Consider the following 16,739-nt stretch of genomic DNA (forward strand, 5'->3'; position numbering starts at 1 on the left):
GACATGAGCCACCACTGGGATGAGTTTCTTGCAAAGCTAATGCGTGCAAACTCTAGCTCATATCTGTTCTTGAAAGTCTTGTCCAGAACTACTGTGAGCAGCCTTCGCGCCTTGCCATCCTCCACATACCCTTCGTAGGGTTTCCTAGTCTCCAACCTGAACATCGGTCTCCGTACGTAAAGGCTGGTTTAGAGGGAGGATAGCCTCAGGGAGGAGACAGGAAAAACAGAAACAGCCAATTGGTCCTTAATTCGAGCCCCCTCGCGGGCCTCACCCCTGCGGTGAGGGTTGAGATTGGAAAGGAAGTGGGAAGGCTCCACTCAGTCCCTCACTCCCGCGCCCTCGAGCCCCCACCCTTCTCTGCTCCGAGCTAGGGTGCGCCGGCTCCCTGCTTCTCCACTCCGGAGGGGAGCGGCCGGCGCCAACCGGCTGGAGGGGAAAGGCGAAGATCTGCGGGCGGCTTGAGCCGGCCAGAGACACCCTCCACGCCCTCGGACCGCCGCGAGGCACTCAGCCCCAAGCCAGGCCCCAGGGCAGCCCCGGAGACCCTAGTGGCCGGATGCAGGGGCGCGTCACTTCCGGGCGGTGCAGCGGCGGCGGCTTGGAAGATGGCTGCGCCCTGTGGCTCGGAGCTGCCCGCCAACTCGCCGCTAAAAATTCCGAAGATGGAGGTGCTCTCCCCGGCTTCTCCCGGCGACCTGAGCGACGGGAACCCATCGCTGTCCGACCCTTCCACGCCTCGGGGAGCCTCCCCTCTCGGGCCGGGCAGCACGGCGGGCTCGGGGGCCGCGGCGTCCGGGGGTCTCGGGCTGGGGCTGGGGGGCCGCAGCGCTGCCTCGTCCTCGGTCTCCTTCTCGCCCGGCGGCGGCAGTGGCGGGGCTGCGGCGGCCGCTGCCGCCGCCTGCCGGGGCATGTCGTGGACGCCGGCCGAGACGAACGCGCTCATCGCTGTATGGGGCAACGAGCGGCTGGTGGAGGCGCGGTACCAGCAGCTGGAGGGAGCCGGCACGGTATTCGGCAGCAAGGCCCCTGGGCCGGCCATGTACGAGCGCGTGTCCCGGGCCCTGGCCGAGCTGGGCTACGAGCGGACGCCGTCCCAGTGCCGGGAGCGCATCAAGGTAACCGGCCGCTCTGCCCGGGGCAGCGAACCAGAGGCAGAGAAGGCGGGGAAACGGGCCTGGGGGCGGGGGCCGGGCCGAGCGCGGGGCTCCCCTCCCGGGCCCCGGGTACCCCTTGTGTCTGCTCCGCCTCTTTCTTTTCTCTCCCTGGGAAGGGGCGCTTCTTTCCAGATGGCCGCCAGCCCGTAGGTTTCCTGAGTTTGAAGTTGGGCGTGTCTGCCGCCGCCCCTCTTTCTTGCCAATTGAGGATGTTCCTGCGCTCTGAAGTTGGTAGTTTCTCTTATTGTGCGCGGGGCCGCACTGTCGCGGGTGCTGTCGCCCGCACTGCTTTGTTCCCAGATAGAGTGGGCTCCCAGGCTGAAGCTTTCCAGCTGGGATGGAATTGAGGAAGGGCAGCAGAGGGCCAGATGAGCGCCCAGTGTTAAGATTTTTTCTCTAAGTGCTAGAGTTTTAAGAAAAGAGCATTGGGGACGGCTGGCCTTTTGTGTCAGTCTCTTTGCTTGTCAGTTGAGGTGTTAAAAGGACTAGCAAGATTTGAGGTGCTTTTTGAGAGTTGGAAAGGCTTAATGAAAGAAAGGTCGTGTATTGTTATCGTGGAGGTAGAGGACAGTAGAGGACACGTTGAACGTTAGTCTGCTTGAGGGTTCTTTTGGAATTTGGACCGGCGATCTTTTCAGAGTCAGGTTGCCTTGAGAGTCAGGAGGCTTCTATTTCTGAGGAAGCCCTTTCTTGACACCAGTTCTTCCCCCCCCCCCCTTTAGTTAGGGTGCCGGATGCCGGCAAGTAAAACCGAGGATGCATCTGGCCATCCTTAAGCATCTGCATGTTTAATGCGGAGACTTAATGTGGGTTAATTTTACCATCAGCCTGCATATCGGTTTACTGTTTCTAATGATTTGTCTAGGCCTTTGTATCTGCCTTTGCAGACAAGGAGCTGTACTTTAGTTAAGTTCTTCCCTCTTTCTAGTGTCTGCTCAAAGTTTCTCCCAGTTTTCATTGAAAACATTACATTGTGTTTACATAGTGTTCACTTCTGATAGTGAAGGCTACTTTTTTTCTGGGGAGTAGAAAACTGCTAAGGACAGTCATAACTGAGAATATCACATTAGCAAACAACCATAAAACTCAGTAAGAACAGTTCTTTAAGTCAGGGTAATCTCACTGAATTGGGGGGAGGTTGTACCAGAGTTCGTGAGGACTTGGCTCCAAAGATGTTCATTTGCAGATGTTGTTACTTAGAAGATTTGGTCCAGAAACAGCTGTTTCATTATTTCCAACTGTTCGATTAATTTTATACCCATTAGAAAGCTAAGTTAGATTATTTTATTATATGCACTTGAGGATTCTTATTGAACACCTTTGTTAAACAAGAATGTCATTGAAATAATATGTAATAGTGAAAAACTACTGTTCTTTGGATTTCATTCATTTTTCTATTCAGGGTCGTTCATGTTAAATTTGGGGCAGTTTCTTTGAGTTGTCCTGGATAGCATCCACCCACAAACTTTTCTGGAATTCTGAGAGTGTCTTAGGCATTTGTAAATTATGCCTGTTTTCTTGATTTTTATTCATAGGATTTTCAAAGTGTACTATCAAAACCTTGCTGAATGTAAATCTCTCCATAAAATTGTTTCTCAAACAACCAGGGGATATCTAGTTGGAATGCTTCATTGTCCAGTTATGAGAAGGAAATCTAAAGCAAAGAAAGGAGATTGAGCCTCTGAAGAATTTAGAGGATCAGTTTACCTGTTTTGAGACAGGTAAGACCAAGTTGACCTCAAACTTGTAGTCTTTTGAGATTCTGAGATGATGATGGTTCTCTGATACACCTAGCCATTAACAGACAAACTTGTAGTCTTTTGAGATTCTGAGATGATGATGGTCCTCTGATATACCTAGCTGCTAACAGACAAGGAGGGCTGACAAATGTGTGCTTTTGAAAAGGGCTTGTGGCTCAAAATGATTTGGATCAAGAAACTCAGGCTCTTGTTAATGTTGATTTTCCTACCAGAATTAAAGATTAAGGACAAGTTCTGATCTGTCTTGTCCCTCGACAAAGCAGCATTCAGTAGACACTAAATAAATACTTCATTCATCTAAGGAAGTTTAGAAAGAATTTTGGAAGATATTCTTTTTTTGTTTTGTTTTTACTTTTTGTTGCTGTGATAAAACATTGATCAAAACTGGGATGTGGAGGAAAGGGTTTGTTTGGCTAACAGCTTCTAGCCTATTATTTAGGGAAGCCAGGTACCTTAGTTTACTATTGCTGTGAAGAGATACCATGACCAAGGCAATGTATTAAAGGCAGCATTTAATTGCAGGCTTGTGTACAGTTTCAGAGGATGAGTCTTAGCCCAAGCCATCATGGTGGTCGCAGCCTGGAGGCAGGCATAGCATAAGTGCTGGAGCAGTAGCAAAGAGCTTACACCTCTTTCTCAAGCAGGATGCAGAGAGGGAGAGATTGAGCTTTCAAAGCCTCAAAGTTTACCCCCAGGGACACATTTCATTCCTCAAGGCCATACTTCCTAATTCTTCCCAAAACAATTCCACCAGCTAGGGACCAAACATTTAAATTTATGAGTCTGTGGAGGCCATTTTAATTCAAACAACCTCACCAGGGCGGGAGCTCAAGGAAGGAAGGAATCTGTAGGTAGGAACTGAATTCAGCAGAGACCACATAGGAATATCACTTACTGGCTTGCTTCCTTGGCATGCTCTGCTACCTTCCTTTCAATAGTCCAGGCATACTTTCCCAGGGATGGCACCACCTCCAGTAGGCTGGGCCCACCTATATCAATTAGCAATTAAGAGAATGCCTTACAGATATGGCTACAACTAGTCTGATAGAGGCATTTCCTCAACTGAGTTTCCCTCTTCTCAGGTATATCTAGGTTTGTGTCAAGTTGATACAAACTGTGACTGAATGTATAAAAGTTTATAGTAGTGTTATTAAAAATTAAAAATATGGGGCTGGCAAGATGGCTCAGCGGGGAAGAGCACTGATTGCTCTTCAGAAGGTCATGAGTTCAATCCCAGCAACCACATGGTGGCTCACAACCACCCAAATGAGATCTGACGCCCTCTTCTGGTGCACCTGAAGACAGCTACAGTGTACTTACATATAATAAACAAATAAATCTTTAAAAAAAAAAAATTAAAAATATGGGCAGGCGGTGGTGGCTCACGCCTTTAAGCCCAGCACTTGGGAGGCAGAGGCAAGCGGATTTCTGAGTTCAAGGCCAGCTTGGTCTACAGAGTGAGTTCCAGGACAGCCAGGGCTATACAGAGAAACCCTGTCTTGAAAAAAGAAAATTAAAAATATGGACTTTGGAACCCAGTTTTAAAAATACTGCATTAAAGCTAAGGTTCAAAAGGCTGAGGAGTTAGCTTGCCTGTTTTATGTAAGGCTGTGAAGTTAATCCCCAGCGCTGGGGACAAATACAAAAAACCATGTTAATGAAATTTCCCACAACTCTTGCCCCTTTAGAAAACTGTGTAAATGTGGTCTTTAGCACAGAAGCAATGTAGTCACCAAAAACAGAGTTATGAGGTAGCTGCCCAGGGAATAAAGATTATACTTAGGAAAAGTGCAACCTTAAGTTCTTAAAACTTCTAACCTGAACACAAATCTTTAGGTCTCAGTTTTTAGAAGTGGCAGTTTAGGACAATAATTTGGAAGCCTCATGTCCCTATTGATGAGAAATGGAAAAAGAGGGCTGGTGAGATGGCTCAGTGGGTAAGAGCGCAGACTGCTCTTCCGAAGGTCCTGAGTTCAGATCCCAGCAACCACATGATGGCTCACAACCATTCATAATGAGATCTGACTCCCTCTTCTGGTGCGTCTGAAGATAACTACAGTGAATTACGCCCGAGCAGGCGGGCTGGAGCTCAATTCCCAGCAGCCACAAGATGGCTCATGGCCATCTGTACAGCTACAGTGTACTCATACACATAAAATAAATAAGTAAATCTTAAAAAAAAAAAAAGAAATGGAAAAAGAAATGCAGGGGCTGGAGAGCCAGCTCAGAGAGCAGTTTACAGTTACCTGTAACTCCACCTCTAGGGAATCTAATGCCCTTTTCTGACCTCTTGGTACCTATAGAAACATGGAAGACTGGTATACACATGTACACCTTTGTCTTTAGTTGTGCAAAATAAATGAAGACCAGAAAGTTGTTTATGTTTAAAGATTTATCTTTTTTGGGGGTGGAAGTAGGGGATTTCGAGACAAAGTTTCTGTGTAGCCCTGGCTGCCCTGAAACTTGCTCAGTAGACCAGGCTAACCTTGAACTCAGAGATCTGTTTGCCTCTGCCTCCAGAAAGCTGGGATTAAAGGATGGGATTAAAGCCACTACCACCTGGCTCTTTTGGCTGGTTATTTTATTTTAAGTGAGTGTTTTGCCTGCAAGTGTGTACTTATACCCTGTGAGTGTCTGGTGCTTGCAGAGGTCAGATGAAAGCATTGGCTCACCGGGTGGTGGTGGCACACACCTTTAATCCCAGCACTTGGGAAGCAGAGACAGGGGGATTTCTGAGTTTGAGGCCAGCCTGGTCTACAGAGTGAGTTCCAGGGCAGCCAGGGCTATACAGAGAAACCCTGTCTCGAAAAACCAAAAAAAAAAAAAGAAAAAAAAAGAAAGCACTTGCTCACCTGGACCTGGAGTTATGGATGATTGTATGATTGTGAGCTATCAAGTGTGTGGGTGCTGGGAACTGAACTCCGATTCCTCAGCAAGAGCAAGTACTTATTACTAAGGAGTCAGCTCTCCAGCACCCAAACCTGGAAGTTCTTATGTAGAGTAATGTAGTTTATTTAAATGTACGCTCAGGAATAGGATGTCAGTGTTAGCATGTGGTTATATGTGGAGTTGCCCTGGGTTCAATTCTCAGTGTTGCAGAGTAAACAAAACACCTTAACAGGATGTAGGCAATACTGCATATACTGCCCAATCCATTGCTTCTTTGCATTGTTCTCGAAACTATTCTTACAAAAACCAATTAACAAAAGCCTTAATAACAGAGGCTCACAGAGAGAAAGAATATCATACAAATGAGTTATATTTCTTCTGTAGTATATTTGATATTCCTGTAAACATTTAGTTATGTAAAGCTAGTAAAAGGGATGGAAAGATGGTTCAGTAGTTGCGAACACGGATTTGTATGCTTTCACAGCATCCACATGTAGGCTCATAAACATCTCATCCAGGGAATCTGATGTCCTCTTCTGGTTTCCAGGGGAAACCCAGTTACATAGTTATAACAGGGACATATATGCATGAAGGCAAAATACATGAATATATTAAGCGGGATGTGGGGTGTAGATAGAGATACATACCAGTAAATTTTTTTCTTTTTCATTTTTTTGAGATAGGGTTTCATGTAGCATAGGCTGACTTTGAACTTGATATGTAGTTGATGCTGGTCATAAACTTCTGATCCTCTTGCTTCTGTCTTGTGAGTACTGGCATTATAGGAAGGTTCCACCATGCCCATCTCTTAATAGATAATTTTGTCTTTATTTGAAAAGATGAGTAGTAATCAGTTTTTTCCGTTGAGATGATTTCTAACATGGAGTGCCTTCCTCCTAAGAAGGCACTGGAAAGCTGACCCCATCCTGGCTCCTTACCCAACTACCTTCTTAAAGTACGTTACTTCTCTGGACCGTACTTGTTACTTATACAACAAAAATATTAAGCTTATAAATATTAATAATGCTTGGATTTTGTTATTGAAGTTCAACTTTTTAATATTGTTCATAACTATATTTCTGAGCGACAATATTTTAATTGAAAATCAGATACAAACATTGTTTAGAGTTTCATTTGATGTCTGCCATGATGTTGGCATTTGTTCTGGCTTTTGGATAAATAGATGTGTTTAAAACTGCTTTACTACACAGATTGTTTATTCTGAAATTTTCTTGTGTTTTTGTTTGCCAGAAGAAAATGTGTTTGCTGACAATTCCAGCCCAATTTTGGAGTCAGATAAACAAAGATAGAGGTTTCTTTTTCTTTTCTTTTTTTTCTTTTTTTTCTTCTTTTGGTGTGATTTTGTGTACATTGTATGATTTTTTTTTTCTTATAAAACTTTCCTTCATAAATTCACTCACTAAATGAACCTTGAGTGCTTGTTATTTGTGGGGCTGTCTACGATAGAATGCTAAAACCCCTGTTAAATTCTGTTCCTGTAATCTGAGTACTTTTACTACAGCTGCAGCTTGTGTACACACACACACTCACTCACTCACATGGAAGAGTTGAGAAGATGTATGAAACAACTCAAGTGATGGTATGCAGCACAGTACTTGATTAAGTGGCGTAGGACTAAAGCACATTGCAAGTGTGATAGCTTCAAAGGGGAGCCATCTTCCCCATCATCCTCAGTAGCTGAAAGATATGCTTGACTTAGGATTCATGAAGGCATTCACTTCTGAGCCAGATGCCACATTCACACTTCAGTCCGTTAATCTGATGCACTGCAAACCTCATTCTCAAGTCATATATTTTTGGGTGTTTGCCAAAAATTTGCCTCTTGAGAGTTGGCTTTATGTCTCTGAACAGATGTATATGTCTAGCTTTGCCTGAAGTTGAAAGGCAAGTATTGTGTGTGACCTTTACTTGCCTTTACTTTGTCTGTTCTATGCTGGCTAGCCATCAAACTGTTCTGTCTAGCACACAAAACAATTTTCTTGGGACATTGCTTACATTTGTTCATCAGTTGTCATTACATTGAATACATTTTGTCATTTAGCACCCAAAAGGCCTTTTATTTTAGCTATGCATTGTTTGTGAGAACCAAAAAATAGGTCTTGAGATAACTTGGAGCCAAAAGATATCTTTCTCCTTTTACAAGCCTTTTAATGGACTGCTCCCCTGAGGAATTTCCTTTGTCGTTTGTAGACAAGACTACTACTTTGTGTTGAAAGATCTCCAAGCAATGTTGTAAGCCACATAAGTAAATCCAGTGAGATCTTTGTCTTATCTTGTGTTACCTGTTCTGATTCTGTTGTCTCCATCTTATTATCACTTGGAAGTTTCTGTGTTTGGGGCTGGGAGTGTGGCTCAGTGGTGGAACATTTGTTTGCCTAGCATTGTAAGGCCCTGGGTTCTATCCACAGCACTGTTAGAAATAAAGACAACCAATAAAATCTTTGATTAGAGTATGGTGGCAAAAGCCTATAATCCCAACATTAGGGAGAATGAGCAAAAGGTTAAGGTCATCCTGGCTCTATAGAGAGGTCAAGGTTATCCTGGTTATCAGAGCTCTCTCATGGATCTTATACTTGGGCTTTCAGCTTTAAAGATACAACAAGCTCCCACTAGAACTGTGAATGAATGGGATTCTCGGTTATTTCTTGGCCATTTTTTTATTTTAATCTAAGAATATATCTAGGCCTGAGATACATTTGTAATTACATTTGTAATTCCAGCACTCAGGAAGCAGAGGCAGAAGGATTGCAAATTCAAGGCTGGCATGTACTGCAGGAAGAGTGCCATCCAAATCTGGGATACATAGGGAAGCTCTATATTGCTGTAACAGAATGTTCTACAAAAGCAACTTGTGGAAGAAGGGTACAGGTTGGCTCACAGTTTGCAGATGTAGTCCGTTGTGGCAGGGCAGTCATGGCAGCAGGAGTTTTAGGCAGCTGTGAATATGCTCTGTTCACTGTAAGGAAGCAGGTGAGTGCTGCTGTCCAGCTTGCTGTCTGGCTTTTACTCAGCCTGAGACGTCATTCCATTGCAGAACAGCATTCAGTGGGTTTCCTTCCTCAGTCTTTTTTGGAAACACTTTTGCAGATACTTCTGTAGTTGTGTTTCCATAAGTGAGTCTAAATTTGGTTTTAAACATCACAACATACAAACAAGAAAAGTAAAAGAAAAACATTTATAAAGTGTAAAGATACAGCGGGTCATATAGCTGTGGTGGAAATACTTGCTCATCATGGATAAGCATTGGGCTCCTTCCCCAGTGAGTGAGGAGGTCATGGTACAACAGTAGAATCTCAACAATTGAGAGTTGGGGGCAGGAGGACCAGGGGCTCAAGGTGAGTTATTCTTAGCCACATGGAGAAGTTGGTTTGGGTTACATCAGTGCTGTCCAAAAGCCCCAAAGGAAAAATACGAAACAAGCCATGGAGTATAAACATTGCCATGCAATAAACTTTTCTGTGATGATGGGAATGTTTGTAACTGTTAGTTCTGTGTGATTGCTGTCAGGTACATGTGACTACTGGCCCCCTCAGAATATGGCTAGTGTGCCCAAGTAACTGGGTTTTAAATTATGTTTAGTTTCAATTAAGTTACTTCAAACTTTTAAATAGCCACTTTTAACTAATGGCTACTATGCTGAATGTTGTTGAAGTATTAAAGCATTCTAAAAGGATTCTTTTGGCCACATACGCAAGACCTCTAAGGGGAGGTCAGAATTCTTTTCATTTGTCATACCCTTCTATTTCTCTACAGGGACAACTTTGAAGTAGTGGAGATTGTAGGCAAGAACTAAAAGTATTCTAAACTTAAATTGAGTAGGGCAAGTATTAAGTTTTTGGTTTTTTGGCACACAAAGTCCAGGAGGCCTTTCTGTGATATAGTAGAAAGGTTTTAAGTCTGCATAACCACAGGTGCTGTGAATAATTGAAATGAAATACCAGAGTGACTACAATAGAATTTTGTTTTAATTTAACTTAAATGTGAATAGCTACATGTTGCAGTGTTGGTATATTGATTGACCAGGGCAACTGGAATTAATGGTATTCAAGCTTTTCTGCTGCGTAGTCTGCAAAGACTTGAAATTCATGTACTCTCTAAAACAGGTAAATAGTAAAAATGCAGATTAGGGGCTGGAGAAATGGCTCAGCAGTTAGGACCATTTGTTGTACTTACAAAGGATCTTGGTTTAGTTTCCAGCAACCACATAGTGGCTCACAGCTATTCCGTAGCTCCAGTTCCAGGGGATTTGATGCCCTTTCTGACTTCCATGGGCACTGGGTAAGATTGTGGTGCACATACATGCAGGCAACATTCAAATATGTAAAAAGATAAAATCTAAAAACATTTAAAGTTTTATAGGAATTACTAGGATCTATAAAATACCCTGATTTGGGATGTTTAAGACAAAAATGGGTGTAAAATTTATGAATAATGTTCTGAGAACTCCTTGTAATATTCTTGTTGGTGTTAGCAGATTTGTGGAGTAGGAGATAATTCTCATTATGTTTGAAGGAAACAATGTCTCAGACCCATTGTTGCTTTGGTCATTCTAAATTCAGAGATCAAACTTTATCCTAAAAAATAATAGTGGAATGACCCCAATCTTCAAGGGTTTTAGGTCCCTGATCAGTCAGCAGAGGATATACATAGCCCTGGGTATCTTTTGGATATCTTTCTTACCTAATACAGTGGAACTCAATCCTTGAGATCCAGGGTTTAAGTAATGAGATCTGAAATAAAGACCTTAAAGTTTCATAACTTACAGTATTTGAGAAGTACAGTGGTGAACCTTTACTCAAAGGAGTTAGACATTGAAGAACTAGTTGCTGTGTAGTGAAGTTTGTGTGGTTGTGTTGATATTGATACTAAGCTCACTGGGCATTATGGTTGTGCTTCACCTGAAGGTAACATGATGTTTAGTTAGGCAGAAGGCTGTTGAATAGATGAGTAGTTGGTGTAGAGCTCAGGAGCAGTGTAACCCGGATTCTGTAAATAGTGAAAGTGTTTAAAAAATTTTAAGTGATTTTAAAAAGCAGTGTCTTTTAATTGAAGAGCAACTTGCTGTGTAGTATGTGGTGAAGGTGTGGTTTAGAATTAGTGACTGATTGCTTGGTAGTATCATAAAGAACCATGTGAGAGAAAATTAGTACTTTCAGATGGCATTTGAATGAATGTGCCAGTTCTAGGTTATGTTTTTGATTACTAGCATATTTTTATATTGAACTGTAGTTGTATAAATATAATGCATTACATTCCTTAATTTTGATTTTAAGAAAACCCAAAGTTGTACATCTGTATTTGACTATCATACACAAGAAGAGTATATTTTACTTTGGGGAGTAGTACATTACTATAACATGTACATATAATAGAAATAAATTTTACCAGATAATAATGATAGCTTACACTGTATAGTGCTACAGTAATGTAGCATTGAGCACATACCACAGACTGTTCTGTGTGCTTTACAAACATTAACTTGCTAACACTATGCACTTTACTTCAGTAGGTTCTGCCCTGTTTCAACATGGGCAGGCCAGCTTTGGAGCCTCTTTAAAGCTATGGATGTGGAAACATCTAACACAGACTGTGCTGTACTCTTTTCGTTGCCCCTGGCATCACACTCATTTTCCTTCTTTCCAGTCTTTGCCAGTGTTGCTTCCCCGGTAACCCCACCCGAGGCACTGCTCATGCTTCCTATCCGAAGCACAGTCTCAGTGGTCTCCAGACATTTTGTACATAAAACTGGTATGAGGAAAATGAGAGGAAGGAGGACACCTACAGCTCAGGGTCACATTGTCCCCACATAGGGTATACTTGGGAGATGGCAGAATAGAAGAGCTGGAGGAACAGGGGAAGGGAAGACAGCTTAAAACTCAGCCAAGCAACCCTTCCTCCGTGTTCCACTCCCCAAGCTTTACATTTGGAAGAGATGTTGCCTGGCTTCCCTATTTCTGTGAATGCTTCTCACGAAGAGTTTTGCATCTGTGGTTCTTTGCTCTTTTGCACGTTGATAGAGCAGCAGTAGGTGGTAGTCTTTGCCTAGGAGAGTCTACAGTAGCAGGGAGCCATTCCCAGGGTCATGAAGTAGCCCAGAGATACTTGAGGCTCCCTTAATAAGGTTGGCTATTGGATAGCACTGTAGGGCCAGGATACCTCCTGTTACTCAGTGCCCGTAGGCTCAGCCCACCCCTTCTTTTCAGACTTGGCCTTCTTCATATGTCTGTTACTTGGCATCCCTCCTTCTGACCTAAGCTAGCCCCTGTTCAACCATCTTATTAGGCACCCTCTTTGCAGGACTAGGATGCCCCCTCCCCCATGTTCCTCTTCTGCTCCTTCTCCTTGTTGCTCCTGTCTCTCAGGTAGAGAGGCAAGATTTTGCTTTGCCTAGAACTAACTGTGTGGCTCAGGTTGGTCCTGAACTCATGACCCTGCTGCCTCATTTTCCTGTAATGCTGAGATAACAGCCTGGTACCAGTGCTGTCTTTACTAGAGCAGCTTTTGTTTTCCAGTGTGCATTTTCTCTTTAGTTCCTATGTGGGCAGTTGTCACAGGCACTAAAATTGACTTCTGAACCCATCCTTAGTTAAGATACAAGATGACTGAGCTGAGCTATAAGCCCAGCATTTGGGATTAGAGGCAGGAAGATCACCCTGGGCTACATGACATGAGACCCTATCTCAACTGCCCCCAATCCCCCAAAGAAAAAGAAGACCTGGAAGATACAGAGGTGAGATCAGCAGTTTTTCATTCTGCTCTTTTTGAAAATTTTCTTATTTTATTAGTGTATGTATGGTGTGTACATGTATGTTTTCTTGAGCATTCAAGTGCAAGTCAGCACTTTGGGAGCTGTTTTTATTTTTTTCCTTTTATTGCTATGGATCTCAGAGATTGAACTCAGGTCTGTCAGACTTGGTAGCTAATACCCTTATACTCTGAGCTATTTAGACAGCCTTGTGTTCTTGTTAAAGGTTTTTATTTTATATTTAACATTGTTTATTTTCTATGTATGGGCATCTTGCCTGTATATATGTCTGTGCATCACATGTGTGCCTGGTGGCTGTAGAGGCCAGAAGATGGTGTGTTTCAAGGGATCAAACGTAGGTCAGCTGACCCATGAAACAAGCCATTGCCTGCCCACTCTATGTTCTTCCAACATGGCCTGAAGCCCCAGATTTTCCAGTGGAACACTTGGTTTAGTAAAGGATGAAGGCAAGTAGGTAGTAAGAAGAAAGGAGAGTAGTGACAACCTGGAGGTCAGATGATGTGTCAGATCACATCCTTACCTTGCTTGCAAAGCATTCTAAGCCACCCAGTGGCATGGCTACTCTTCATTTTATAGCATCCACTGGCAATGAGTGATGTGAATGAATAGAAAGGCTAAGAGTGGAGGCACGGAGTTATTTCGAAATCATTCTTCCAGTGAGTTAGGTGGATGGTGAGAGCAGCAGCAGTGGAAGCTTGGGAGAGGAGAACAGTTCCTACATACCTGGCACAGTTCTTAAGGGATTTACTTGTTGGATCTTAACTTGTTGTGGAACTGCTTATCTACTTTGCCCATTCTTTGCTGTGGGACAGATGACCTTTATGGCACTTCATGGCTAAGTGTTAGGCTTCGTTATTCACAAGCCAGTGAGATAGAAATAGAACACCATGTTAGGATAGCCCTGCCCTGTGGCCTGGAAGGTACACTCCCTTAGCCTTGAGTCTGTCCAGTCTGGACACATGTGGACAGAAGTGATTATCCTACCTTCTTTTATAGCTCTTTTCCTTTGCTAGAGGATAGGAACTAAAATTCAGATCTAAGATTTCAGTTTTAAAAAATTTGAAGTATTTTGAGACAAGATAGTCCTAGCAGGACTAGCCCTCCCTAGGTAGATTAGATTAGCTGTGAAGTTGGAGCAGCCCTCCTGTCTCCACCTATGGAATGCTCAGATTATAAGAGTATGCTACCATGTTGGGCCAGATTTCATGTTATACAACTATGCTTTTATTACTAGGCTAAGATACATTAGCACAGTGGTTCTCAACCCACAGGTCAGAACTCCTTTGGGGGTCAAATGACCATTTGTCAGGGATCACATATCAAATATTTACATCACAGTTCATAACAGTAACAAAATCAGTTATGAAGTAGCAACAGAATAATTTCATGGTCAAGCATCATCCCAACATGAGCTGTATTAAAGGGTCACAACATTAGGAAGGTTGAGAACCCCTGCATTAACAGCATTTTCCCTTTGTGGGAAAAAACAACCCCTGTCCCCCACCACTATGGAAAAAATGAAATAAAATGGGAAGGAGCTCAGTGTTTCAGAAACAACCAACAAGTACTATTAATGCTATTCATTCATCCGTCCATTCATTTATGAATGATTCAGAGGCAGTGTCTCACTGTGTAGCCCTGGCTGTCCTGGAACTCACTTTGTAAACCAGGTTGGCCTCGAACTCACAGAGATCCACCTGGCTCTGCTTCCCAAGTGCTGAGATTAAAGACATGTACCAACAAGCCTGGCACAGTGCTTTAGATTTTAAAAAATTTTTATGATCATAGGGATAAGAACATACTTAGTTTTCTCATTGTAGGGGGCTTTATGTACCATGCTCTTATTCTGCTACTGTTGGCATTGCAGAAACTTCTGTATGTATTTAAAATGGATGTTTAATGAACCAGCACCTTTCATGCGTATGCCACAGTTATCTGGAGTTTGTGATCTGTTCTGAGCCTCTCCACTCTTCTGAGTATTAGATGACCAATGTTTGCACTCGGAAAAAGACATGTATTTAAATCTTTGTAACTATCACGTATTTGTAGTTTAGAGTCCTTGGGAGCTTGTGGAAATACTTTTGTTTTTTGGCACTAGTCAAGTGTTATCCTTTCCCTTAGGATGTGCTGTTAAACCTTCGTGAAATGATAGCCTGTGTCTATTCTAGGAACAGCAGTCATCACTTTGGTTTTCTGTGTGTGTTCTCAGTGGTGTTAATGAAAACGTAGCAAATATTATTGATTCAGTGTAACTGATAGAGTAGATAGGAAGTTGTTTACTTCTGTGTTTGCTAGTTGCAGTTCCTCTGTGACACTGCTTCATTGTGGTAGCTCAAACTTTTGAAACTTACAGTATTTTTTCTCTTTAGATTACTTCTTTTATTTGAATAAGCCAAATATGTTTGTAAGTGATACTAATTAAAAATAAAAGTTCATATCAATCAAAAACTGCTTTGATTATTTATTTAATTATTTAATCTATAAATACTTTTTCTCTATATGGAAAGATTGGGTTATAATTTATAAAGAAGAATGTGTTAGGAGAGCAAGTCAACCTTGTATGTGGTATCTGTACTACCTTGACATAATCTTAAAGAATTTCTATTCACTCATTCATCAAAAATTTGTGGAGCCATTTTCATATGCCAGGTATTATTGAAGGCACTGGGGAATATATCAGTGAAAAGAAATGTCTTTTTTTTTTTTTTTTAAAGACAGCATCTCTAGTCCAGGCTGACCTCATTGTGTAACTCACTGTGTAACTGATGGCTATGAACTTCTAATTGACCTACCTTTGTTTCTCAAATTCTAGGATTATAGGTCTGTATCACCACACCTGCTTACAAAACTGATTTTAAAAAAACAAAACAAAACCATAGATCCAGTATCCTAATAGAAAATGGTATTTATGTTCCTATAATGCTGGGGATTAAGCCTAGAGGCACTCATCCTGTCATGTTCCCACATAGCCTAGTCCTGAGAAAATAAGTATATTAAATAGCTAATTCAAACCAAGTGTTTTACTCTTGTAATTCCAGCATCTGACAGTAGGAGGAAGGAGAGTTTGAGCCCAGCTTGGCTTCATAGTGGGATCTTGCTTCAAAATAAGAACAATTAGTTCAGGACAGAAGCGCCTCAGATGTGCTATCTCAGGTAGAACCTTGTTGGCCTCCATTTGAAAACCATACTCTGCACTTTTGCATAAGGAATGGGGTAATCGGCTTCTGTTTTTGTTGAGAATGTTTTTCATGCTTTCTAAAAATTCTTTTGCATTGTGCACATCCAGGTGAGGCTGAGGCTTGCCTCCCTGAGCAGCAAAGTGCTGCTGTTGTTCTGTCAGTGCTTAGCTCAGAGCACTTCTTCTCTTAATGCAGGTTGTCTAGTCGTGAGCCAAAGCACTTAATTTTCTTCTCTTGATGAAATTAGGAAACAGCGCTTGGGCTCGCTGAGGTCAGTGTTGTGCCCATTTCATTTTTCCTTCATTTAAATAATATATCCATAATACTACACTCAGAAAATGGAAAAACAATTTACGTTCTTTACCCTAGCATAACCACACATTTGTTTTTAACAATGTAAAATTTAATATAAATAAACAAACATTTATATTTCAACAAGACTGGTAAATATGCTTGTGATTTCAGTTCCTGGCAAAAACAGGAATGAGATGGTTTTATTTTATTAAATTCCAAGAAAATATATGGGTCATTCATGCACCTTATTTCACTATTCGTGTTGAGTTCTCTTGCACTTGCTTCTTGAGAATAAGTTGCCAGTGATCAGGCTTAATTCTCTGGGTAGGGAGTGAGGCTGCTTTTCCTTCTTTGTTTATGTCAGTATGTTAATTACATGCTATAGTCATGCTAAGCCTAAAAACAGTTGGAATTGATTAGTTGACAAAGCTAGATGTTTCTGAAATTTGGTTCTGGGTAAAAGATAATAGCAATGTTACAAACCTTCATCTAGGTATGAAGTCCTCTTGTGTGTTGAGCTTATAGTTACCAAACAAAATTTTGTTAAAATCTTAAATACTAAAATGGGAGACAGTCCAGGTGTCATTTCTGTAACATGTTGATTGGTGTGGGTTAGTTGAAACTCTTGATTGCTTTTCCCCCTACATAACTCCTTTGTTTTTTGTTTTTTCTT

At 42.1% G+C, this 16,739-nt stretch overlaps 1 protein-coding gene across 7 annotated transcripts in view; it reads left to right on the forward strand.

The window, feature by feature from the left end:
• Positions 1-303: 303 nt before the first annotated feature.
• Positions 304-16,739, forward strand: part of Msantd2 (Myb/SANT DNA binding domain containing 2) — a 35,069-nt gene continuing 18,633 nt past the window's right edge. For 2 of the 7 annotated variants that reach the window (XR_004111286.1, XR_004111285.1), the window contains exons 1-2: positions 304-1,118; positions 2,765-2,878. Coding sequence is in view for 3 of the 7 variants with exons in the window: in XM_031343220.1 (XP_031199080.1) it covers positions 609-1,118 (510 nt within the window). In the remaining 4 variants the exon portion in view is untranslated. The remainder of the gene's footprint in view (positions 1,119-2,764; positions 2,879-16,739) is intronic. The other 5 variants (XR_004111284.1, XM_031343220.1, XM_031343217.1 and 2 more) reach the window with 3 other exon arrangements.

This window comes from Mastomys coucha, unplaced genomic scaffold (genome assembly GCF_008632895.1).
Source record: "Mastomys coucha isolate ucsf_1 unplaced genomic scaffold, UCSF_Mcou_1 pScaffold23, whole genome shotgun sequence".
NCBI classification, from domain to species: Eukaryota; Metazoa; Chordata; class Mammalia; order Rodentia; family Muridae; genus Mastomys; species Mastomys coucha.